The sequence below is a fragment of the Balearica regulorum genome, chromosome 5 (assembly GCF_011004875.1).
Source record: "Balearica regulorum gibbericeps isolate bBalReg1 chromosome 5, bBalReg1.pri, whole genome shotgun sequence".
NCBI lineage: Eukaryota > Metazoa > Chordata > Aves > Gruiformes > Gruidae > Balearica > Balearica regulorum.
Window position 1 is genome coordinate 58796660 of NC_046188.1, and position 27271 is coordinate 58823930.

At 39.9% G+C, this 27271-nt stretch overlaps 2 protein-coding genes across 8 annotated transcripts in view; both read left to right on the top strand.

The window, feature by feature from the left end:
* The window catches only part of IPO7 (importin 7), a 44336-nt gene extending 33180 nt beyond the window's left edge, over positions 1 to 11156 (top strand). The window contains exons 17-25 of one of the 2 annotated variants that reach the window (XM_075755140.1): positions 600 to 666; positions 745 to 870; positions 1177 to 1274; positions 2450 to 2545; positions 3542 to 3762; positions 3869 to 4074; positions 5273 to 5479; positions 5843 to 5959; positions 8214 to 11156. In XM_075755140.1, coding sequence (XP_075611255.1) covers positions 600 to 666; positions 745 to 870; positions 1177 to 1274; positions 2450 to 2545; positions 3542 to 3762; positions 3869 to 4074; positions 5273 to 5479; positions 5843 to 5959; positions 8214 to 8311 — 1236 coding nt within the window. In that variant the 3' untranslated portion in view covers positions 8312 to 11156. Of the gene's footprint in view, positions 1 to 599; positions 667 to 744; positions 871 to 1176; positions 1275 to 2449; positions 2546 to 3541; positions 3763 to 3868; positions 4075 to 5272; positions 5480 to 5842; positions 5960 to 7113; positions 7385 to 8213 lie in introns of those variants that run through there. The other variant, XM_075755139.1, reaches the window with a different exon arrangement.
* Positions 11157 to 13602: 2446 nt separating this feature from the next.
* Positions 13603 to 27271, top strand: part of ZNF143 (zinc finger protein 143) — a 45005-nt gene continuing 31336 nt past the window's right edge. For all 6 annotated transcript variants that reach the window (XR_012835794.1, XR_012835793.1, XM_075755142.1 and 3 more), the window contains exon 1: positions 13603 to 13733. The gene's annotated coding sequence lies outside the window, so the exon portion shown is untranslated. The remainder of the gene's footprint in view (positions 13734 to 27271) is intronic.

The following is a 27271-nucleotide window of genomic DNA, read 5'->3' on the forward strand; positions in this document are numbered from 1 at the left end:
ACGTAAGTGCCCTAAACAGGTTAACGACTGTTTTGTTAGCTGTTCCATGGTCTAATAAGTACTAATTGGGAACAATGTTTGATTCTGTAGATCAGCCTTTAGACTGATTGCCCACATACCATATGAGCATGCTAAGCTAGGTTTCAGAGGTGGTTTGGTACTTGTTTGGTTTGGTTGTTTTTTGTTTGGTTTGTTTTTGTTTGGTTGGTTTTTTAAATTTCACTTTTCCAGAACAGCAAATACTTCCTGCAACTTCCATTGCTTACCCCTATGATATATACATTTACTTAGTGTGTTTTAATGGGACTGAACTGTTCCATAGGATTACTGTCAGGCTTTTCTTTTTAAAGGACACCCTATGAGATTCTTCCAATATTGAAAGAATATTCCAGAAACACCTTGTATTAAAAGCTATCTTACAAATCCTTAGCTATGACTGCTGCTCTTACACATTTTGTGCTCTAAAATGTGAGAAATTCTGAATTGTTTTTAGAAGACTATATTGTATAAATAGAAATTGCTTTGAGTAATTTTATTTTAAAATGTGTTTAATTTCAAGTCCAAAGTATTGAAAATAGTCAAAAATCTCCTTTTTTCAGATTACCCAGCAGCTGGAAGGGATCTGTTTGCAAGTGATTGGAACAGTTTTGCAGCAGCATGTGTTAGGTACCTGTGTTTTTGTTGGCTTATTTTTTTAAGTGTATGGGAACGGCATTAAATTTACCTAGATTCTGTTTGTTTTAGAGTTCTATGAGGAGATCTTTTCCTTGGCTCATAGTCTGACCTGTCAACAAGTTTCTGCACAAATGTGGCAGCTTCTTCCTCTTGTTTTTGAAGTCTTTCAGCAGGATGGCTTTGATTATTTTACTGGTAAGTAATACAGATAAATCAGAAAGCCAAATGGTTTCATATGCAACCATACAATGAATTGCATCTTGATTGAAATGTTAGGAGAGCACTGAAGAGAAGTTACACTTGAAGTATTTTATTCTGCTGTTGCTGCAACTAGACTTGTTTTGCTAAGGCATCAGTAGCTAGATAGATGCCTATCTTGACAAATGTTAAGCAAGAACTGTAATTAACTTATTAATACATAGATTTCAACCTGATTTGAACAGCTCATCTAATAAAACATGCAAACAGTATCTAACTGTGATCATTCTTCTTTTAATACAGACATGATGCCTCTCTTGCATAATTATGTTACTGTTGATACAGATACGCTTCTGTCAGACACAAAATATCTTGAAATGATCTACAGTATGTGCAAGAAGGTAAGTAGATGCCTTTGTGATAACAAAACCTGTGATGTCTGAAGTAATACACTGTTAAACTGGGTACTTTTTTCCACAGCAGCAGACTGTGAAACTGAAGAATTTTGACATCTGCTTTTAAAGCATTACGCTATTTAACATCCTCTGTGATTCCACAAATTAAGTGATTGCAGAGAAATTTAAAGAGGTTACATCAAATTTCAGATATATGCTTTTGCTAAAAGGGAAAATAAATGATACACAATAAAAGCAGATCAAACAACCCAGGTTTTTGCCCGCGCGAGTTAATACATTTTGTGCATATAGGCATGCAAAACATGTATGCGTATTGCAAAAGGTAGAGGGTTTCTTTTATCTGAGATCTGTAGCCTCACTGTGGCTAGGATACCACATACCATATGTATGCTAAAGGTCTTAAATCTATTAGCTAAAAAAAGTAGAGCAGGGATGGAAAGTAGAGGGATAGAAATATTTTCCCCAAGTTCATGCCAAGTCAGTGATGAAAGCCAGGAGCAGAATGCAATTGTTCTGACTCAGTCCAGTCACTTGTCTGTATTTAACTTAGCTTCTCTGCTCCTGTGTATTACAGGTAGCTGCCAACGGGGCTGTCTTTATCCAATCGATATGTAGAATACAAAGCTTTCCAGAATATTATATTCTTTATAAGATGGTGTTAATATTTTATAATTTCTTAATAGTAATCTGTGGGGATTTCAGTTTTCTACTTCTGGATATCATGTGTTGTATCTGTATAAGAACTATGGTGAATTGTCAGCTGCCTTGCCCATGGTGTTTCCTGAGTAATTATTTTGAAGATGTTTAAATATTATAGTGATTAACTCTTGCCAGCCTGTATTTGAAAACAAGTTGCAACCAGGCTGATTGTAAATACTTTTTTGTGTATGGAAGCAAACCTTTGCAAAATGGCAGCTCACGCTTATACAGTTACTGTTGTAAGCTCTGCGTCCATAGAGTTATTGAATATTTGTACACGTAGATTAGTTTTACCCACATTCAGCAATGTTTCAATCTCTAGTTGCGATACTGAGCCCTTGCTGTAGATTTGGCTGCTTCACTGATGGATGTTTATGCTAGCATTGTAATAAGTGGGTAAATTTATATCAGTTTTTCAAAGCAATATATAGAAAATACTTCTTGTAATTGTTATTTTTCAGGTCCTTACAGGAGTCGCTGGAGAAGATGCAGAATGTCATGCAGCAAAGCTGTTAGAAGTAATTATTCTTCAGTGTAAAGGGCGTGGCATTGATCAGGTAGGTAACAACTTTGGTTGCTATATCTAATATTTTTAAAATATTTTATTCTCAAATATGAATTGATAATGTATTAACATGAATTCCATTCTGAGAAGTTGGTGTAGTGTGACTAATTATCCTGTCTTCTACTTCAGTGTTAGTTAACAGTACTGCAGCAAGACTTATTGCATGCTTGGTCTCCAGAATTTAGAGAACACTGCAAAACTCAATGTAAAGTGATTTTGTGGATCTGGAAGAGTACTTTTTAGGAGCACCTTGGTTCTAAAAGTTGATTAATTATATTCTGAGTTAATTCTAGTGAATATTTCCTGAAAATTATTCAATCTGTCAAGTTAATAGCCTTGAAATAAATAAGAATGAAAATGAAGTTCCCGAATCCCAATTAACGTCATAGAGGAACTAGGGACTTCATTACGCACATATGGAAGTTGGAATTTGAAAGATGACTTGTGTGCTTCCACTATGTACATGACAAGCTAATTAAACATTTTTTGCATGCTTTTTAATACCTGTGAATATGGTCGCTGGAAACTTTAATTTTTAATTTATTTGAAAGAAAATCTTCTATAGTGATTTTTTTTTCAGCTTGGCATCTCTGAAGAGACTACTCCTTTGAATAGCTGTTTTCTTAGAATGATAGTAGTATCTCTTGACTTTGTGGATATTAAAAAACCTGAGTTGATTTTTCTGGACTTCCTAATGTACACATTTCCTGTATTTTTCATTTTTTAAAATACAAGATTATGTAACCGGGAATTACATTTACTGCGCATGGTGTCACAAAATCCATGTGCTTGGAGTAGATTAAATCTTTTCGCCTTTTCATTTCATCTTTGTATATGACTTCTGCTGGCATTTAAATATTATTCCCATTTTATGGCCTCTGTATTTATGCGCCAGACTGGGTTTATGCCATTTCTCAGCTTTAGTGTGAAATACAGAGCCACAAAATTTATTTTGATCACTAAATTTGTAATGGTTCTCACTCTTCAGTGCATACCCTTATTTGTGGAAGCTGCATTAGAGAGATTGACCAGAGAAGTGAAGACAAGTGAACTGCGAACAATGTGCCTCCAGGTTGCCATAGCTGCTTTGTATTACAATCCTCATTTACTATTAAATACATTGGAAAATCTTCGTTTTCCCAATAATGTGGAGCCTGTCACTAATCACTTCATAACACAGTGGCTTAATGATGTGGACTGTTTCTTGGGGTAAGTGTTTCTAATTCTGAAGATTATTCTCTGTGATACACCTCTATATTATCTGCTTGTAAATCATAACAACGTTTGTAACTTTTTTTACTCTTTCATTTTGTAGACTTCATGATAGAAAGATGTGCGTGCTTGGCTTGTGTGCTCTTATTGATCTGGAGCAAATACCACAAGTATTAAATCAAGTTGCTGGCCAGATCCTGCCAGCTTTTATTCTTTTATTCAATGGATTGAAAAGAGCATATGCGTGTCATGCAGAGCATGAAAATGACAGCGATGATGATGATGAAGCTGAAGAAGATGAGGAAACAGGTATGGAAACTGAAACATCGCTCTTACTTTGTGTTTTTCATTTGTTTTCTGATGGAGTGGCTGAGTTCCTTTGTGAATTCTTCAGAGTTCCCGAATTCCAAAAATCAAAAGCTGTGGTAGAACACTGAACATACAGTTGAAAGTCATTAAGAGATCTGACTTACTTTCCAAGCTCTCTTAAAAACTAACTTCCTAGGCTGAGTCTCTTCAAAGTCACATCAAGCTAGCTTGTGTGCGTGGATGCTGTCATTACTGAAAGGAATTACTACTGGGGTATGTTTCCTATTTTAGTGAGGGGTAAAAATCAGTAGGAGTTTCCAGGAATCCTTCTAATCCATTGTACAGTTTGGACTATGTATTACAAACTGTCCCATAAGCTGCTGCTGTTTTAGCTGTGTATTGAAAATGACAGTTCTTGTGATTTATTTTTTTTCTGGACTAATGTAATCTCAACATGGTCAGCCTTTATAGAGCACCTTCTTCATATGGTCATTTCACGAACTTTCACATCTTTTGCCATTGTCTCTGTGAAGTTCACAATTACCTACAACTTCCCTGCACTTCTTTATTCCACCTTTCCCTATACTCTGCTTAAGCTTTTAGTTCTTGTTCCCTATTTTTATCTTTCCATCATCAGCTTGGTGTCTTTGTGAGTGATTGTTTGGAACAGTTTTTTCACACCCAAAAGGAGTATCTGTTGGTTTTCATCTATCTACTTAAAGCCCAGTTTCTTTTTGATCTCTGCTGTTGAATTCTGGACTCTCCAGACTATTGTCATTGTATATCACTCATAATATTACATTTTGTATTTCTAGAGCATTCTTTTCAGCAGCCCTTTTGAATGTGGCTTTAAGTGTGTTTCATCAAATTATTTAAAAGTTTCTTTGGAGCACGAATGTTGCTTTGCTTAAAGTTTTAGCAAGTGCTGTTCCAAATGATCTGCATATACATTTTTCTATATACATTTTTGTGACAATAAAATTTTCCTTTCCCACTTACATAGTTGGTGTAAGTGAGGGAAGAGTCAGGGGGGAAGACCATGGTGCTAGGAGAGGAGTTAAATGAGCTGCTCCCTTTCCAGTCTGCACTATACTGTTACCAGTTCCATTGCCTGTTTTGCATAATCAGCCATCTTCCTAAAGAGTTGTTCTTACAATTCTTGAGAGAAACTTTTTTGTGTGTGTGATATTTAACTCAGAGGAATTGGGGAGTGATGAAGATGACATTGATGAAGATGGTCAAGAATATCTAGAAATTCTAGCAAAACAGGCTGGTGAAGATGGAGATGATGAAGACTGGGAAGAAGATGATGCTGAAGAGACTGCTTTGGAAGGTTATTCCACAATTATTGATGATGAAGACAACCCTATTGATGAATATCAGATATTTAAAACCATTTTTCAGAGTAAGTAACTTTAATTTGTTGGCCCAGAAAGGAAATATAGTTTAACTTAATTTTAGTGTATACCATTGTAAACTGGAACCTGTTGAAAGCTTCCAAGCAGGCTTTCCAATTAGTGCTTTGAACAAGTTCTTTCTTTGGAAAGTGGAAGCCATCATTAAACTTTCAAAGCAGGGGGAGAGACTTGAATGAAGTTACGGTGGGAGAGAAGAGGTCAGAGTTTGTATTAGTGTTTTTAAATTTCTTGAATTGTGTAACCCTAACAGAATATTATTCTGATTAAAATAGTAGTGAGTTAGTAAGCTTTGAGTTACAGAACATTTTAATGAACACTTCCCTTTTGCTTATGTTTTCTTCCTCTTGCAGCAATTCAGAATCGTAACCCTGTGTGGTACCAAGCTTTGACACAGGGCCTTAATGAAGAACAAAGAAAACAATTGCAGGACATAGCAACTCTGGCAGATCAGAGGCGGGCAGCACATGGTATTTTTCCCCCTTTATACCATTAATGCTTCTTTTGCTGTTTGAATGCTGGTTTTGTGCTCAAGAAGCATAATACAGAAAATGCCTATAATTCAAGCCTGATAATGTCTTCATCAAAACATGGTCGGTTTACACTCCAGAGATGTTTGAAATCTCTTAAGATTGTCAGGTCACAAAGCCTTAATGCACAAATTGTATGGTGTATCACAGGTGTAAGGAATGATAGAAATGTCTTAAGTGGCCAAGACGTTTAACCACTTAACTCTGAAGTGGCCAAGTACATAAAAGCATATTTGTCATAATTGCTTGGATTTGAAAACAATTGATTTGATTACCTGAAGTTGGATGAACTCTAGGTATGGTAACAAACACATTAAGTGGCTGATGAATTATTTCCTGATGTGACCTAGTCCAGCTGGGATAGACTGAGTCTATGGGTGGGAAAATACCAAATTATGGAAGTAGTATCCATCTGTAAAGCTACATCATTAAGCCTATTAAATATTTCAGATTGTTACTCTTCAATGCAGATCATACAGATTTAAAAATATAGGAAATGGCTGTATCTTCAGGTTTTTGTGTTGGTTCCCCCCCCCGCCAAGTTTTCTCAGGTGTTTGATAGTAAGCCAATACAGATCACTCTAAAGGGTGAATTTTGAGTGTCCGTCCAGTTTCATATCCTCCATCTTAACTGAGCAATTACTACAAAATGTTTCAAAATAGAATTTCAGAAATCTTCAGTAAAAAGATTGGTAGTAAGAATGCACATTTTGTAAGTAGTTTTTGTCAGAAAACAGCCTAAATTATCCCACAAAGCTTGTAAGTGTCCAGAATGATCCACTTTTAATGGTTATAAAATACAGTTTCACTGTGACCCCTGTCATGCACTAGACATCATACTGATGAGATTATATATGACTTGTGCATTTTATGAAAAAGAATGTTGTTGGGGTTTTTTGTTTGTTTTTTTTTTTTCTCCAGCTGTGTATTCATAGAGCAAGTTAGGTTCAGATTGTGAAGTTTAACTTCAGCAACTAGATCTTTACAGGAAATTCTTACATACTATCAGAGCATACTGATACTCTGGCTACCTGCCACACATGGGGACATCCTGCTAGGAGGATCTGGAATATAATTATCTCTCATTAGTGTAGCTAAGAAGAATTTCCATAAGCTAAGAGATTTGTCTTCTGTGCACTATGGAGCCAGGAGGGAACAAAGCGATGCTCCCCAGGTCATGTTCTCCCCCTGTCCTTCATCAGCCACGGCAACTTTTTTCTGGCCTGTTTCCAAAGAAACAGAGACAAAATGCAGATGCTCTAGATAATACGAGCTGTCCTGTATTCCCAGAGAGAGATTGCAACTATTTTGAGGTAGGTGAAAGCTCTTAGACTGGAAATCAGACATTGATAAGCATTGTTATCTTGAGCTGGGAGTAATATAAACCTTCTTCTGCATTATCTAGATTGTAGTAAACATAGAAATACACATTTCTATCTGCTCTTTACCAACCTAATTTTCAGTTGTCCATGTATTAGAGCTTGTAAAAAACAGTCTTACAAAGGACTAGTATAATTGTTAGTTACATTGATGGATATGTGGACCTCAGATGCCTAGAGATGTTAAGGTTTGGTTGCAAATGAAAAGTGATAAACTTGGTAGTTTTCTCTTAAGAATTTTATTATATGGTCTAGTAACCTAAACTCCAAATTATCTGGTTGGGTATGGGGGGGAAATGTGTGTATACTAAAAAGTCTGCTTCTGGTGCTCCAGTGGCTATTTCTGCTTATATTGTTGAATTGAGATAGGAACACTGAAAAGGTAGCTAATATCTGTGTGCTGCTTTTTTGCACATGTGCTCTTATTTTTGACAGAAAAGTCTATTAATGTTAATCAGAAAGAATTTGGGTGCCTATTAGCTAGTTCAGAAGTCCAGCATTCATTCAGGTCCTGTTTCTGAAGTGTGAAAATTATGTGCTCTTGTCCAAAAACTAAAGTGTGGGCTTTTTAAAATATAAATTAATTTAAGCATAGCTATAAAAATATTGAGACATTTAAATAAATAAATAATCAGTCCATCTGTTTGGGGCCTGGCACATTTCCACTGTGTGGGTGCCGATTACTTTCTTGGGTAACCCCAGGTTAAACCTGTATCTCTGGGAGACTCAAAATGGTCAGTCACATCATCTTAATCTGTCTTCCCCCCTACACATGCACTAAAATATCTTCCTTCTGTTTTTTTGTTTTGTTTTAGAATCCAAAATGATTGAAAAGCACGGAGGATACAAATTCAATGCTCCAGTTGTGCCAACTTCATTTAATTTTGGAGGCCCTGCCCCAGGAATGAATTGAATTATCACTTTACTGCTACTGTGTGATTGTAGTGAAGAGCTTGTGTTCCTCCCAATAGTGGTTCCAGAACTGGTTCATGTTATCTACAACTCACTCTAAACTAATTGATAAACAGATTGGACAAAAGCCCCAGAAGTGGGACCTGATCATACAACCTAATACTGGAAAGCAAACCAGAGGTTTTTTTTGAAGATAGGAAGAATCTGAATTTAAAGCTTCAAATGACACATTTTGGAAATCGGAAATCAAGAGGGGATGTCATGAAGGCAGCTTTTCTTTTTCTGAGGAAAAAAATAGGCATGGGCTGCAGGACTATTTAAAATGTCTCATTTACAGGACAAGCTAGAAGGCAGACTTAATTTTTACACCTGTGGCGGTATGAGTATTTGCCCAATTTATTTCCCTTTCCTCCCTTCCTATTGGGTGTCTATTCTTTTAATGTAAATAAGATAAGGTAATCAGATAGCCTTACTTAATCTTCATCATTTCCATTTATCAAGATTGTTCATATGTAGAATATTGGACACTTAATGTAGCACTACATAACTGGTAAATCTGTAAATGAATTAGCACTTTCATATTGAAACAAGCCTGCTAGCCTATGTACAAAAATAGCAAAATGTTTGCTGTTTATAAAAAATAAAAATAAAAAATAAGGGATGTATTGGGGAAAATAATTTCAAGTTATTAATTTAAAATGAACTAGCAGTTTTGTACCTGGTGACTTTGTGGTGCAGTCACCTCTGGTTGTGACTTGAATTCGGTTATGTAAAAAGGGGTTAGTGATATTTCATTGCTGCTAAAAAAAAACAAAACCAACACCCTCTGTGTCCTTTGTTTTTCTTAAAGATCTCACTGTACAAGGTGAAATTTGGATAGAAATGTGTACTGTAAGCACTGAGGAAAAAGTTGTCTTCTCTAAAGCAGGTAAATAAGATGTGAAGTTCTGCTCTCAAGAGTTGACTGAAGTGTGTGGATGAAACCTCTATATATGCAATCTATGAAAAACACAGCAATTTAATTTGGCTAATCTGGGCTATGATCTATGAATGCAATTTTACCCCTTCATTTTGCAAAATAATCTTTTTCCAGCACATGGTAGTGCAGGTGCACTACTCCTGCATTTCATTCCCCCTCTTTTTGCACTCCCAGCATTAGCGTGTGCTGTCGTCTGCCTGATCCAGACAGTGTATTTGAAGTTTTGCCAATCTTTCTTTTTTGAAGCCACAATTCTCTTCCTTCAAAGTTGCTATAGTAACTAGTATTTTAGCTAGAGAGGCAAAATACAGTTCCCTCTGGGACCACTATCAAAACCACTGTATGAAGAAGCCAGCAGGGAGATGCTGTGAATGGGTTGGCTTAAATGCCCCCCTTTTCTTTTCTAAAAGCAAAAATCCATAGGTTTTTGATCTTGCCTTGAGATCATTGGTGTCAGGTCTTTTAAATCAAATGTTGTTTTTTTTTCTTTTGGCTGTTTTTATATAAAAATGTCACCTGCTGTTACAATTGATATTAAACAAGCTACCTTAATTTAATGTAAGCCTCCAACATTTAAATACAGGTTAAAAATAAACTGAGTTTATATCTGTAAAAATGAAATGCACATATATATATTATGATACTCAAAATGCAGTCTTCAGAAAATTGGTTTGTGTGGTGTGTTTTTTTGCATCAGCAGAGTAGCAGGAATTCATGGTTTGGGGTTTCCTTGATGAGCTGACCAGCACCACGCTCTGCCTTCCATTTGTTGCACAACTGCTAGCGCTTCTCTGGGCAGGTGTAATGGGTTTTTCCAGTCACCCCTCTCTGGTCTGCCTTCCTTCGGCAAATACAGTTCCCTGCACGCAGAGTGCTAATGTGAGAGACTGAGCCAGGACTATAATGCCATATTGCCCTAGCCGAATACCAAAGGGATACTTTAAAAGCAAAGGATGGATACTGCACCTGATGTGAAAAAGCCTAAAACGTGAAGCCTTGAATCAGAGTATCCATTACAGTAGTGGTACAAGAACCAGTACTTGTACTGGTAGTACTTTGGAATCTTCAGCTGACTGGCCAAGTACAGAACTGGGGTTTTTTTGTAAATGTGTAACTCATGAGCACGTACACATGTACTCCGGCCTCAAGATAATCTCTAGACAAGGTTTTATTTTTGTAGAAAAAGGTGACAGACATAATGACAGCATGCCTCTTCCTGTGCATTCCTTGACCTTGAAAAATGCCCGGTTTGACATAAAACATTTCTGAACATCTGCTTGCTGGGTACCTGCTTATCTTGTTATGCATCCCAAAAAATGTAAGAGAACGTTTTAGGACAGATGAGATGCTTTTGCCCTGTGGCAGAAGATACAGTAGAGCAGGAGAAGGCTCTATATACAAAGCAGATGAAAAAAATTAGGGGAAAATCACCAACTTAGTGCCATTGCCATTTCTGGAACAGTTTTGTTTTTCAAGTCACAAGTCAAGGGAAGAATTTTATCTTGGTGTGAGGAATACAGTCTTACTTCAAGGGTGCTTTTATGTGTCGCTAGACTGGTTAGCAAGGAGCATCTTTTTTAAGAATGGATCTAGAACTTTGCTTTCCTTTGCTCCAAGAAATGTATTTATATAAATTGCAAAACAATTTTGCATTGTTGTTGGTGGTGATAGTGCATTTTGTGATGCAATATATCAATTTCAGTGATACACTTATGTCAAATTTAAAATTGATCTTCCTCCTGGAACTTGCACTTATCCATTCCATTTTCAAGGATAATGCAACTCTAAAGGAAGAGCTGGGAAATTTAAAGCCTCTGTTTTTTCTATTATGGAAGATCTCCTTGGATTAATAAACATCTAAAGCAAATCCTTATCTTCACTTATTTCAGTGTGGTGTTTTGAATGTAGCTGTATTCTTGCAGTAGTTGTGAGTCCTGTTCTAGTTATGTACCTCTTTCTATTTTCCTCTCGAAAATATTTCTTCGAGCAGAAATGTTAGGCGCAGTTCTCTTAACTGTGTCAAATACAAAAGGCTTATGTCATACACTTATTTTTTTACAATGTTGACATATGGGGTAAATTTAATACCCTTTCTCCCTAAATCACTACCTTAAAAGAATTGTTAATAGGTGTCAGCGTAGTACAGCAGTGCTCTGTTCAAATTTCTTGGGGCCTAGAATTACTACTGCAAGAATCAAGAAGTCTGCAGTGGATTAATTACAGAATACCCGACAATAAACATGTAGATGGTTTTAATTCTGCCTAGTAATTGATACCTGATAAGTTTTTATGGGTTAAGTTGTATTTTTCTAAAGGAAATCTCCTCTTGCAACTATCAGTTCTCAAAGAGTAGAAACATCACGAAGCTTCTCAGCGCATTTTATCTTTGCCCGTTTCTGTCAAGTTCCCTTTCGGTCCTTCCTCATACGCACTTTCTCGTTTCACATCCTGGGCCTGAATTTGTTCCCCTGTAACTCTGTTGAGAGGCTTCTCAGAAACTGCAAGCTCTTCATACTTAAGCAGTTCCTCCTCTAGGCAGTCGTACCCCTGCTGACGCTGTGTGTGTGCGTCCGTTCCACACCAAGATACACAGCTGCATCCTTCTCTGGAGTTTCAGCAATGGGACTGATGCTTGCTGATGTATATATATGGCATAGGACTGCTTCTATGGCAGAAGTGGGCATTTGGGGTATTTTAGAAAGTATAGTTGGGAAGAGAGCTACAGTTCTGCATTTCCACTCAATCCACTATTCAAGTTTTAACCTGAATGCAGTAGTAAAAAAAAAAAAAAAGTTTTTCAAAATCTGAGAAAAACTTGGAAGGTCCAAGGCTCTATTATACTGTTATGGACTATAAAAGCCAGATTTGAGTTCTCTGAGCTGGGTTTTCTCTTCCCTGTGCTCTGTGGGACCTTCCACAGCACCAGGAATGTGGAAAAGCTTAATTTGTCTGGTGGTGTGGCACTGATTATAAATTACTTTGCAATCAATATGTACTGTATTTAACTTAAAATGGGGTGTCACTGGTTTGCATATTTCTACTTTTCATAATCGTTCTCAGATGTTGATGCTTGAAACAGAAAGCACTTCAGAGTGGGGAATACCATGGGATTTGCAGAGATGTTAACAAGTAATCTATTAACATAAAGGGGGTCATAAAACCCAAATGGAACTTTATCTTGGGTATTTCACTGTTAGTGTACCTCCAATCAAACTGACAGCTGTAATTTGTATTTTGGGTGAGTTTCCAATTAAGGACAGGAAGGAAAACTTGAAACTAAGAAAGGAAAATTGCACTGTATTAGGCCTATGCAGGAATAAGCTATTTTTGGCTGGCTGTATGACTGCAAGGATTTAGAACTATTATTCTAGAGTTTCAGGCAAAAAAATCTTAAATGCTTTTCTAAGTCATGTTTGGAAAGGTCAAGTAAGCCCTACAGAGCTTGAGGTCTGTCAGTGGTGATAGCACACATTAATTGCACAGCTGTGCAATTTTTTTCTTGAAAAATCGTCTACCAAAATAACTGCAACACCCTTTAATTGCCTGCGGAGCTGCTATGGGACCAGTGTTTCCATACCAAAAAAATCACTTGAGGATAAATATTCTCAAGCATAGCCTTAAGAACAGAGTCCTTACCCACAAGAGCTGGGCTGAAGGTAACGAAGCTGGGGAAGGGTAGGGTGCTCGCTCCCTCCAGCCCTGTCCCGAGCGGCCTCTCCGCAAGGGCACCGCGCCCCGGCACCCTTCCAGCGGCCTCCCTCCGGCTCCCGTACCCAGGGACGGAGCCCCGCGCACCGCCTGCCGCGGGAACGGCGGCGCCACGGGTCCAGCAGGACGCGCCGGGCCGGGGCCCGCGGGCAGACCGCGGCCCAGCCGTCCCTCCCCGCTGGCGCCCGGCGGCCCAGCTCCAGGCGCCCGCCTCCTCGGGCCGTGCCGCTCCGTCCCCACCGCGGGGGGCCGACCGCACTGCCAGAAGCGGCCCCCTCAGGGCGCGTCCGGCCCCAGCGGTCCCCTCCCCGCAGCCCCCGCCGAGGGACCCGCGATGTCCCCGAGCGCCGCTGCCGCCAGGCACCCTCCCCGGGGAAGGAAATGGCGCCCGGCTCCCTCGCTCCCCCGCTGACGCACAAGCGCCTTGCTCTCCGCGGCACAAAATGGCGGCGGTGGCGGCCCCGAACCCAGCATAACCGAGACGCCATGAAGCTGCGGGGCGGGGCCCCGGGCGTCTAGCCAATGGGCATTGGCGCCGAGCCTGGAGGCGGCCAATGGCGAGTGGAGGCGGTGACGCACGGCGAGGCGCACCCAATGGGAGCGGAGGTATCGCGGGGCGCGAGGCCCGCCCGCGCGGCTCGGGGCGGTGCTGAGGCGGGCGGGCGCTGAGGCGGCCGTTTCCTGTCCTGGTGCATGGTGGTCGGACGGAGGAATTGTTGGAAAATTTCTCGGCGAGGTTAGTATATAAATGTGTTTTTACCCAGTGTGCCTTATTCTAGCCACCGCCATCTCCGGCTGGGGCCGCTGCGCCGGGCCGCCGAACCGGGCCTCGCCCTCCGCTCTGCGCGCAGGGAGGCGGCGAGGGGCAGCGAGCGGGGGCAGCCGGGCAGCGCCGGCACCGACCGACAGGAATAAAGCCGCGGCTCCGCCGCCCGCCCGCTCCGCGCGGCCCGGCCCCTCCCCCTCCCGCCGGGCCTGCCCGCGCCTGCCCGCCGGCATCTCGCGCCGCGGGGCGCGCCAGGCCGGGCACCGGCCGCGGCCCCCGCCGCCCCCGCCCCGGCCGGCCCCCCGCCGCCCGCCCCCTCGCGGTCCGGGCGTGGGGGCGCCGGTTAGCCGCTGCGTCACGGGCGGGGGCTGCCGGCGGCGGGCGCGCTCTCCGCGGAGGGGCGGGGGGATCCTGGCGCGCTCCGTGCCCCGCTCCCGCCCCGGGGCGCCCGGAGCTCGCTGCTGGCGCTCGCCGTGCATAAATCTGGGGGTTAATGTATTTTTACATTTTCTTTATTCTTTTCTCTTAATGTGATATTTCCGTTTTGACGGAGGGCAAACTTGCAGAGCCGCGTTAAAACAATTGCCTTCAGAGCGCTCTCGACCTAACGTGCAGCTGGATAGGCGCGCGTTTGGGAAGGAATAATTCGCTATTCTTGCATGAAGTTGCTTATTTTTACCGTTGCTGTATGGTAGTGCCGTGAGAGCGGCTGTTGCCGTGCTAACGCAGGAGAAGGAGCTTGTGAAATCATCTATTTATTTCATCTCTTTCAACTTGCCAAAATACCATGCAAAATAATTTTAAGCGTTTTACAGCCTGCTCTCTCTTGTCATTTCCTTCAGCTTTTCTTGCCTAGAACTTTTAATAGGACAGGATAACGAGAAGCTACTCCTCTAGAAAAACTGCCTGCAATAACACACAGATTTTATTTTCTGATAAGGTCTTATTTGCGGTGCTTGTTCATCAAGAAAAAATGGCATGACTTTCACGCAAGTTAAATTTTCTGTTAAAACAAGCCTACGGTTGAGCAGCTCATTATGTATAAAATCTGGAAATGGTTTGTTTTGAACTACCAAAGAATTACACTTGACATTACGTGCAGAGCGATACCATTATTTTTAAGGAATGTTATTCCTGTTTTCAGTGATACAGAAACATCAGCCTTACAGTCTCTCAAAGAAAATATTTTTCTCTTAGTTTTCTCATGAGTCTGCTTCAGGTGGTGTAAATCTGTTATGCCTTAAGAGGACTATATACCAGATATTTCTGTCATAACTTCAAGGTGATGGTACCTGAAAAAAAAAGTTTGTCTTTAACTACATGCTTTTTAAGAGAAGTAGTATGTGTGTAGTATATCTTAGCTTCTTGTGTAAGTGTACTTGCCAAACAGCTTTAGAATGGCAGAGTACAACATAACCTTGTTTTCATGGCTTGTTTCTTTGTATTTTATGCATTAAAGTGTTGAACTTTCAAGCTGTGTGTATGTCAGAAGCTGTTCATCTGAATCACTGCAGAAAATGAAACTCAGGAATACGTAGTCAAATAATACATGATTGTTTTGGTAATAGATTGCAGCTTAAATGAGATGTAAAAATATTTTAAACAGTTTTGAGAAATGTATTTCAAATTGATTGCATAATTTACATAAACTATTCTCATCATTGTAATGAAATAATGTTTCATTTCTTGTATCCTATGTGAGGTAGAGGTGTTTTGTCTTATATTAAAGGCTCAAATAAAGCAAATGCTTAAGCAAGTGTAAAAGTTTCTTTAGCTAGAAAAATCACATTGGCTTCACTCTTTGTGCCTGTGTAGCATTTGATCCATAAACATCAAAATACTTCTGTCATGAGCTGGTAATCCCTTTTCTCAGAGGAGACGGGTGCAGCGATAATAAAGTGATTAGTATTCCCTGGTAATGGGTGCCAAAATTAGGCTCTAAATTTGTTTTTTGTCTCTAGAATATCTCAAATTATGTAGTGCTTTGGCTCAGCAGGCTGCTGCTGGCCCACATTTTGCTGTCCTGTACTATCTAGGAGAAGGGAATTGGTACGAGTTTGAGCAGCGAGCAGGCTGCCATCTCACCTCCAGTTCTGTGGGATGTGCAGAGGGATTAGGTTGAGGGTTCTTCAGCTTAAGTTTGGAGGTGGTGATGGTCTCTCCCTGGACACCATCTTTTCTGGGCATTCCTTACTAAAACATTGTGTGTGTGTTCTTGCAGACTTGTGTAGTGGCCTTAATGAAATGTATGGGTTTTGTTTTAAAGCTAAAAACACAACAGTTTTGAACTGTGTTGCTTGTCTTGGAGTGTAAATGGGCTTTGTTTAGAGTGCTGGATGTTGATTTTTTCCTTGCTGTTGCATGTAAGTCTTGGCCTTAAGCACTTTGGGTTAAAACATGCTCAGCATAGGTGGAGTCTTTGAGAATCACTGTTATTAAATTCTGAGGAGTCTTTAGTTGGCATGTGTAAAACTATTTGTTTTCCAAAGCGTATGGCTCAGCCAAATTTGGATGAGTTTCCACACAAAGCGAATAGCACATTCCTGATAATCAAGGCGATACTTCCAGTTTCAAGTGTTGTAACGGACAGAATGCAAATACCGAGGAGATGTAACTTGTCTCAGTGCTTTTGTAGTCTAATTCCTTTGCTACTCTTTTCCTGTCTGCTTTTTGACTTGTACCTTTTTCCTTGATCATCCCCATGACTTCTGCTTCCCATGCTATCTTTTGTAACTCCTGCTGCCTCTGACACCTGTATGTACATACAATAGCATCCCTGGCCAACCTTCACCTTTCCTTGCCACTGGCTTTTTTCCTGTATTGTCACATCCTCTGTACATTTCTACAGTGCAACACCATGCTTTCTGCATTAATAGGTGGGCAGTTTGATTTTTTTTTTTTCTCCTGTGCTGGAAGGAGACTGGTGTACCTGTGTTGTGGTTTAGCCCCACCTGGCAGCTGAGCACCATGCAGCTGCTCACTCACCCCTTCCTTGCCCTGCTCCCCTGGGTGGGATGGGGAGGAGAATTGGAAGAAAAAGGTAAAACTTGTGGGTTGGGATTAGGACAGCAAAGGAAGAAGAAAATAACAAAGTGGGTGATACACAATGCAATTTGCTCACCCCCTGCACCTGATGCCCAGCCTGTCCCAGAGCAGCAATCCCTCCTCCCCTTCCAGCCCCCTTTATATACTGAGCATGATGTCATATGGTATGGAATACCCCTTTTGCTAGTTTGGGTCAGCTATCCTGGCTGCGTACCCTCCCAGCTTCTTGTGAAAATTCACTATCACAGCCAAAAACCAGGACAACCTGGCAAAGAAAACATGAATTGGGTAGCCTATTCCTGTGCCTTGTGCCACAACAGATCCCAAAAGATTGAAGGAAGGTTTCTGCTTAGTTTATGAATCCCAAAGATGGATCATGATCCTCACAGATGGATGCTCTTCTGGACTTTGAGAATGCAGCTCTGAAATGCAAGTTCTTGTAAATAGAGGTGTGCGTAGGTATTGTTCTGAGAATGCAGTGAGGAATCTGAGGGAGGTGCCTGTCCATGGACACCACATTTCTGGGGGAGGAGGGGAAGGAAGCCTTATGAGCCATCATGGCACAATGGAGATTATAGGGTTCTGTGTGTACCTTAAGTCTGTAATTTGATCTGCTCTTAGTTGGATTTACTAAAGGGAATGTGGTTTTGGTCCTCTCTGTGCTCTGCACACCAGGAATTGTTGATTGGTTACTAAAAAATGGAATTGGACTACATTAGTGAATGCTTCCAGTAACTTAGTCTGCTAAAATTTTCTGTGTTATGCTGCTTTTAATTGTATAGTGGGATTGTACTTTACTCCACCAAGATAGCACTTGTTAAATAAATGAAGTACTCAGATTGAAGGGAATTTACAGTTCCAGCATGTTCTGTGATATTCAAAGTTACCATCAAAGTTACAACTACTTAGTGCTTCCCTCAGTCTTTATTTTATTGTCTGCTGAATGTTTTCCTCAACACAATTTTTCCCTCAAGAAATGCATAATCTGCTTAATGCGCTTTGACTTCATTTCTGATGACAGACTTACCTAGAATTGGAAGATGGGTCTGTATTTGTAAGTTACTTGGTGTTGCCTGTATCTTAAGTATATTAGAATCATAGAACGGTTTGGGTTGGAAGGGACCTCGAAGATCATCTAGTTCCAACCCCCCTGCCATGGGCAGGGACACCCTCCACTAGACCACATTGCCCAAAGCCCCATCCAGCCTGGCCTTGAACACTTCCAGGGAGGGGCCATCCACAGCTTCTCTGGGCAACCTGTGCCAGTGCCTCACCACCCTCATAGAGAAGACTTTCTTCCTAATATCTAATCTAAATCGACCCTCCTTCAGTTTAAGGCCATTACCCCCTGTCCTATCACTCCATGCCCTTGTAAACAGTCCCTCTCCAGCTTCCTTTTAGGCCTCCGTTAGGTACTGGAAGGCTGCTGTAAGGTCTCCCTGGAGCCTTCTCTTTCTCCAGGCTGAACAACCCCAACTCTCTCAGCCTGTCTTCACAGGAGAGGTGCTCCAGCTCTCTGATCATCTCTGTGGCCCTCCTCTGGACTCACTTCAACAGGTCTGTGTCCTTCTTGTACTGGGGCCCCCCAGAGCTGGACGCAGTACTCCAGGTGGGGTCTCACAAGAGTGGAATAGAAAGACAGAATCACCTCAAATTGCTGGTCACACTTGCTGCAGCCCAGGATACATTTGGCTTTCTGGGCTGCAAGCACGCATTGCATATATATTCATGCTCAGCTGATATGGTATTACACAGGGTTTCTTAGAATATATTTAGATGTACTGTTTTTCAATTTACATTTGTAATCTGTTTAGGGGTTTTTTTGTTGGGGTTTTTTTTTTTTTCAATTCAGGGTAAAGGTTGGCAATTCAGTAGGCTGCGCATTTAGTTCCTGAAATACAAGCATAGACTAAAACACTGCTGTTAACTGTCATGGCTAATACTGATACATCTGTAATGTAGTTATCAGATTACTAATTAACTCATAACCACACAAAACAACCCACTCAAAATTCCCTGTTTTGTTGGCAGTCTCAGTCGATTTGCAGGATTTGAAAGGGTACAGCCTGGATTAATTGTTTTGGTGATGTAAATTAGACACTTTTGTGATTGCTTGACAGTTAAGAGAGTTAGAAGTCTGACACAAAAGTACAACATTACTAGAAATAGTTCGTCTCAATTTCTCTCAGATTTTTAACCCTTAAGGGCAAATGTTCCTTGTTTTGTTTAAAACAATCACAGATCCTATGGGAGGGTTTACAATTTAAGGATTAATTAACCTCTTGAAGTGCTTCAAAAGTTAACTGTAACTTTTTTTTTTCTACAGATAGGCTTTACTGCTCATTTCTAGGAGTAATTTGAATACAATTCTGACATGCATCATCTGGGTGCCTTCTTTATATAGCCAGTATTTTGTGTATACATACTTGATGGTAAAAAAACAAACCCCAAAAGCCAGTAGTTTTCATTGGTTAAGTCTGTTAAGCTTTAAGTCTCTTTCTCACTTTGTAACTTCCAGGGGGAAAATCCACTTGGAATGAAATCTAGTGCTTTATCACACTAACATGTGTGCTGAAAAATTATTTCAAGGTTTGGGTTTTTTTCAGCTTTGTTAATCGTGTTCTAAGTTTTTCGAGTATAAAACAGAAAAGCAGACAACCTACCATACATTCACCTTTTTTCTGATCTCAGGCCCAACATTCAGTTTCTCAGCATGCACCTTATAATTATTTATCCTTACTTTTTTGACTATTAAACCAAAAAATAATTTCTTACCATTCAATCTGCAATAGAGAAATGGTGGGGTTTTATAGAAAAGAAGGTATGCATGAGCATTGATAATACAAGTTTGGCCAGGAAAGAAGAAATGTGTCTTCAAGCAAGGACGACCATCTGAGTTCAGAGAAACTTGCTGGCTTGTTTTGGTAAGTGAGTTTACATCGTTCCTGTCGCAGTATGCCTGCACACCATTCCATGCACACTTACAAGTATTCTGAATGATGTATAGGTGTTTTCAGTTATATTTGAATTTGATTGTTGGTACAGATTATATGGCCCTTTCTCATGCTAAATCTAGACAGCAGTGTACTAACAACTGACTCAGTAGTTCATTGATCATTGACCAGATGCATTAGTATACTTTTATGTACTTTAATAAAACTTTCAGAATCCTGGTCTCTGTACCTCTGCAAATGGTGCTGTATGGATCTCAATTGCTTGTTACCTTTTGTGCAGGATTTTTGAAATCGGATCTCTTGGAAGACTCCCAAATCTGTTTCAAATCTCTGGCTTAGGAAGCTCTGCTGGTCATCTGGATAGTTACTTAGAAGCAGTGCTGTTGTAATAGTGCCACCCAAGGCAGATGTGATCCTTGAACTCAGCATTTGCTGGTGAGGTGCTTGTCCCAGAACTGCAGCATGAGTTTAATTAGCTTTCTGTCAGCACTGCTGACAGTTAATATACTGATGGAGCTCCTCTCACCTCCATTGATTAATGAGTAATTTCTTCTCTAATATGTTCAAGAAACCTGTGAAGTTAGCAGTCATATTTGGGATCAAGCTGATTCTTCTCCACATATGTAGGACTACTTCGTGGGTAGCTTTCTGATCTGCCTACATTTTTTTTAAGTGGCATACATTTGAAAATCATAGCATCCTTAGCACTCCCACAGTGTGAAATTACACACATATGCATAATCTCATAATATTAGTTAGAGTAAGGATTTGTAAATATTCTTTACTTGCACTGGTTAATTTTTATTTTTTTTTATAAAATGCAAGCATTGATCTCTGACAATACTTTTAACATGCTGTAGATGGGATTCACAATGTAAACTGAATCTATGGTGATGACTTCAGGGGAAAAAGGCTGCTGGAACATAAAGTAATTATGTGAGGCTAAATGTGGTTCTCACCGCTCACACTGAAGTCATAAGAGTTGTGCCTGGTTATGGCAGTGATAAATTTTGTTTTGCGTTTATATGTTATTTCTGAGGAGATATCAAAGTCTGTGGCAGTGAATTAGTCTTGAACTGCATTATAATCGGAATGTATCTCTGGTGGAACAGAAAGGTTGAAATACTGCAAAAAGAGTAAAAAGGAACCTTGAGTTTGACTGCGAACCTCTGCTTTAGGCAACATGAGTTCTCTGCAAGTTAGTTGTGCTGCCACTCAGAGTGTGTACATCATGCTTATGCAGTTCACAGTGCTGTCAGTCTTGATTAGGTTATTCTCCAGGGCCAGGGTTAGAGCCCATGGTTCATAATTTGCAACACTTCTGTCTAGAAAATAGTTGTGTAATTGTGTGCTAAATTGCATATCTTACTCCTCTATCTGAATCCAACTGTTGCTGCCAGATTCTTTAGTAGAGGTTTTTGTTTCTGTATTGCAGCCTTTGTTCCATTTTATACAGTGAATGATTAATGTGGTGGAAATTACTGTTTAATTATGTTTTGCTTGCTTTTACCAGAGATTGGAAAAAATACAGTAAAAGAAGTTAAGATTATAGGAGAAAGCATGTAGAAGTTTAGAAATTCCTAACATTTAGTAGTTTGTTATGTTTACTCACTAAAAGTCAATCTTACTGATTATAGCATGAAATCAATGTTTCAATGCAATGGTAAAATACTGAAAAAGGTAAGGGCTGTTGATGAAGAAAAATATCTGTGTCTCATCTATTGAAGCATTTGATCAAAGCATCCACAGGATCTAGATTTCATTTCTGACCCTGCTACAGAGTTCTAGTGTAATACTGGAAAATATTAACGTACAAGTACATACGGAAACAAAAGTAAGATTTTAGAGAGCCTTAGTTCTGCTATGTTTTTATTTCTGAGCTTACAACTGTCAAATGACTTCACGAAATTAGTAACCTATACACTTGGGTCCTCTAAAAAACTTTGTTTGGAGTAGTCAGTTTTTCAGTCTGCGTCAGTCATTTTTTTTTGCACTGAGACCCAGAAGGCGGTAATGTATATTATCAGTTGAAGTGTGTTTAACCAGAACGTTAATTGTAGGTAATAATTTTGGTTTTTTCACAAATGTTTGTTAATCAGACTATTTTGGGGGAAATACTGATATTTGCAGTCATATCAGTTGTTAAGGACCCTAATGCAGCCAGTATTTAATTCAGAAAAACCTTAATTATGTTAGTGTGCTGACATATTTGAACTGATTTTGGAATCCAGCTTTGTCAAACATGGGAATGCAGTTTCCAAAAATTCCTTAATGAAGGTTTCAGTACTGTGGGGTTATGTGTCATTTGTCATATTACTTTTCTAGATTGTTTTTTATTTGTTGTTTTTATAAATTTTATAAAATTACAACGGTTTTGTACATTATTTTCAAGTGTGTTAAAAATAAGTGATGTTTCTTTTCAAACTAAATAAATGGATACTATTTCAAACTTCTCAGTGCTGTCTGTGCAAGGAGGATGAACAATCACAAGGTTGCTGAATGAATGGAGTAGCTTTTTTCCTGTCTTTCCTTCCCAGTTCTTTCTTCCAGCACATTTTAGATTGCATTTTATAACTGTAAGTTTTCTTCCATGACTGCTGTTGCAAACTTTATTCCATTTCCTGTTAATCATCCTCCAAGCATCACCTTTTTTTTTTTTTTGTTTAATCTAAGGAGTTTCTGGTACTGTCACTGCAGGGTTTTTCCTTTGTCAAGCAATACAGTGGTATAGTCATTCTTTAAAAGGCAAATTCCTGCTATTTTCTAGCTGCTATTTCCCACGTTCTCCACTACATGGAGTCTCCTCATGCTGTCCTCTCAGCTGCTGGAGTTCCCAAGTGCCCCAAACCTGCTTTCTGCTCCATGGTAGCATGCCCTCTACCAGCTCGTGCTTTGTTTTTTAGCTGCCTAAATCCCACCTGCTGTTTCTTAGTTGTTCGATTCCTAGTTTTCAGCAGAGATTCCTGTTTCCACTTGCTAGATTGAGTTTACATAAAAACTTCTCCTCTAATGTTACATCTTTTCTCCAAAACAAGTGACAGCACCCAAAAGATTCTATTTGAGTATTAGTGGAGGGAAAAATACAGGAGGCGCTCTCTAGATAGACAACTTGGTGAAGTCTTCATGAAGAAGCCTTTATTTTTAACCAACCTCTCCCCTACCCCCTTGCATCCCTCTGGTTTCTGAGTGTTGAGAATTTAAAGCATACTTGTCAGAGCTTTTGCTGTTCAGAGAATTTGGGGAGGGTGTGCGGTTTGGAGTTTTTTTAATAAAAAATTGCACCTAAGTACCCTGCTGGATGGCATATTTTATCTATCAACATTATACTGGGGGGGTTACATTGCTGGTGCAACTTTTGTCAAAAAGCATAAGTCAGCACTGTGCATCACTAACTGTTTTTTCTCTGTAATGAACAGTTTGAGAGTTGTTTCAGCATCACTTCTTGTGACTGGCGGTTGCTTCCTTCCATCAGACACTGTTTGCAGTTCAGAGATTTTTCAGTCTAATAATTTTCTGTCTTAAGCTGATTTTTTTGTGGAAGTATTTCAACCATCTTAAAGAATGGTAAGATTTTCTCTGCATGAATACCATAGGAGTATTTCAGTTACTAATCATTTCAGGAATGCAATATGCATTATTGTCCTCATTAAAGTCTTCCCAAATATCATTAACGTGCCTTTGAAAATTGCAACTTGCATATGATCTGTGAAGATTTGCAAGAGTTCACAAAGTCAAGTCTCAAGTTTTCATTTCAGTGAGTACGTCATGACTAAGCCTGTGCTTGTGTCTTTTCTGTAGGACAGCTCTTGAGATTAAGCAGAATACACGTGCATTGATCCTGTTAAGCAGCCATGTAGGCCCCACCCCAGGGTTCATGTATTTTCCTAAAAATGGATGCTTTCAGCTGCTTTTTAACTAATGAGATGCAATATTTGTAGTGGATAAAGGAAATCTTTCTCTCCCAGGATCTTGCTGACAAAATTCCTAGCAGAAAGGAGATTTAAAGAAAAAGCTTAGTGATGCAAATGCACAGAAATAAAAGCAATGAGGTGGATTAGGGAAAGAAGCTGGTGAGACTTGGATTGGAAGAAGGATGAAGACAAATTTGCTGGAAGCTGGGGAGAAAGCAGGATATAAGCCAGTTAGAAAAGGAGGGGGGGCAGAGTGAGTGACTAAAGCTGAAGTAAGGGAAGAGACTTGAGTATGATGAAAACACCGGTTTAAAAAAAAACAAGGCAAGTGACCAGATATAGGATAGGAGACTAGATTTGCTGGGTGGATGATGTACCAACAGTGTGGTGATACTGTTTTAAATTTATGCAAGATGAAAATGGTTAGATATTATAGAACAGTTTAAGTTGGAAGGAACCTCCAGAGGTTATCTAGTCCAGCCCTGATCAAGGCTGGTCTGATTAGACCATATTGCCCAGGGCTGTGTCAAGTTGAGTCTTGAACGCCTACAAGGATGGGGAGTCCATAACCTGTCTTGCCAATCTGTTCCTGCATTAGACCATTCTTACAGGGGGAAAAAAAACCCACAAGAAATACTGTAGCAGCTGTATCTCTGTGATAGCCTGACCCATTTCTCTATAACATAGGCCAACTTTACACCTTCTTTAGTTCTTTCCCCACCCTTTTCCTCAGGGCTTGTAGCCCTGTCTGGTTAGCCTGTCCTCTCCACTGGGGAGGAAGAAAAGAGGCTGCAAGTGAGCAGCACATCCATTTTTGGCTGAGGGTACTTCTCCCTGCACAGCAGAGCAAAACTGCTCCATCACCAAAGAGTGAGTGAAAGCTAGGGTTTTGCTGTTTGGGAGGGTCCCAGTTCTACAACCTCCATTACAGGGGACGTACTTCTGAGATGGGTCTGAACATGAACTGTCTTGAGAGAGAGGAATGTGATAGATGATGGTGTGATGGACACGTAGAGCAGGCCAGCAGTAAAAGACAACTTGGGGACTAGTTGCAGAAGGAGTTGGTGTGGACATGGGAGTATTTTAGGTTATTTTGACAAGAAGAATGGGATTATATTTGGGAAGAGGGATGTGCTGGAAATGTGGTACCATGATAGGACTGGCTGAAGAAGGAAATTGGTACTTCAAGGAGAAGGGATGGAGCTGGGGATAAGAAGCTAGTGCAAGGACAGAGGATTGGGAAGAGGATATATTTGATAATTTTAAAGGAGTCGGAACTGGGAGAAAACAGCAACATAGTCTGTGTAAGTTACAGCATGTGATTGTCCAGATCATCTGGAATAGAGGAAAGTAGTGAATGTTGTTTTGCTGTGTGCAGCAGTTCACTCTGGGGTTTTTTTCAGCGTGTGATAACTATTAATCAGTCACACTACAATAACAAACACTGTAAAATAGTTTAAACAAATTCTTTTGCTCCTTTGGCCCTTGAATTTATCTTGCATTAGATTTCTTTTTCTTCCAAAATAGCCATTGACCTTTTAAGCAGTTGGTTCTGCTCTGACTCTTTTAGGACTTCACAGTTGTCTACATTGACTAGCTTACTCTCTGCTTCCCCAAAGTTGAGGGAAGAGGCATAAGCTCTGGAGGAAAGACATTATTCTATTTTAAAGGCAGAGAGTACATTAAAGATGCTGGAGGCTTCTTAAAAAACACTTTGTCTAAGAGAGGGAATACTGTAAAGTAGATCTGAGCTGAAAGGCCTTTGAGATGCAGTCTTTGCTGGAATTGTTTCAGAATATAGTTCTAGTCAAAACCAGTGGCTGTGCAGCCTTCCTTCTCCAATGTGTGAAATGGTCTAGCTGCTTTGCAACCAACTTTCCTGAGGCGTCCTGAAAATTGAGCGAATGGAAAGCACTGACAGTACAGAACACTGTGGCATTTAAGAAGACAGACAACCTCTGTGCACCACTAGCATCGTATACCATAATTACTTAATTTAACTTGCTACGAGCTGGCAGTACCTCCAGAGAAGCAGTCCTTGCAAACGGGTCTGGAATAACACTTTTTTTGGTGCTAGTTTATTTGTTTAACTGCATCAGTTTTCTGATCTTAGTTGCTGCACAGTACATGAACAGCTTGTTTAAGCTGATCCTATAGCTGATCCTATAGCTACAGTATGTTGTCCCATTTTTGTTTTACAAGTAAAGTGCTTTGTAAGTAAATGTTTTATCCCTGTTTTGAGATGGGGGGATAAATGAGTAATAGAGAAAGAAGTTACTAGTCCAAAGTCACTAACGTGGAGATGGCAGAGGAAGGAGTTGAACTCAGGATCTCTTATGTCCTCGTACAATTCCTTGTCCCTTAGGTTATAGTATCCAAAAAACTTTAGCTATTTCATTTTCTTCAGAAACATCTAGTATAAATGCAATTTAGTCTGCATGACTTCTCTGCACTGGCTCTTCTGTTGTATTACATCTCTTTTAGAGACCTCATTTTCTATAAAAGCTTCTTTTCTTGAAAAGGATGCTGGGAACAAGAATTTCCCATTTCCCACCTCTTTTTGGTTTCTATCTGAACTGTATCTTCTTTTTTGATGCTCAGAGTTGTTCAAGGTTCAGATTCTCTATTACAAGCCTATATTTTAATCTCCTTAATGTTCCAAATAGCTATTATGTAGGATTTTAATCTTGGAAGGCATATTTCTTACTGAATTGTGAACTGATCATTAGTAGTGGGTTTTTTCTTACATGATTTTCAATGTAGTGCATCAAAAACTTGCTTTTTTACAAGAAGTTTAAAACCTTCCTAAAGCTACCCCATCTACTTTGTGTATTAAACTATATTTAGTCCATTAACGGGGCTCTTAACTGTTAACTGAACTGTCGATAATACTCTTATACATGCCAAGGTGATTAGACTCTGGGTCCAATTTCTGGAGGTAATGTGGGTACTTAGTATAACATCACATTAAAAGTTAGTGGGGCTTGGACTGTAGTGACACATTTGCGCTGTGCACAGCACTTGGGTTGAAGCACTTCAGACAGCAAAAGCAGCAGAGCTGCAGCAGCTGGGTGTGGGTCCGCTTTTTCTCTGCTGAGACTAAGAAACTTACATAGCTGTCTGCCTCAATAGGAAACAGAGTCTGGTTCAAAGTCACTTTAGATGTATTTGGAAAATATTATTTGGGTATAATTTTCAACTGCTAAATTAGTGTACAAAAACCTTTTAAATGCTGCAGGCATGCTGGAGTACCTAAAAGGTCTAATTTTGGTTTCATTATTCTTTAGTTTTCATGTTAAGCACAAGTTTCTCAGTGGTCTTTGAGACCGTTGAAGAGTTGCTCATTCAAGGTCAGATTTCTGGATTATAGAGGTAAAAATAGTTTAGTTATTTAGAAATGTAATCATAAGTAAATTAAAAACCCTAGATTATTCTTCACAGCCTTGAGTTATAAAACAGCAGGTCATAAAGCCATACTAAGATTAAAAGCTTTGATTGTTTATCTGTAACCTTTTTGTGAGATTAGCTAAGTGCGTCGTCTTGTAAGAAAAACTCTTGACTATCAAGAGATTGGGGTGGGGGAGAAGTTGCTTTGATG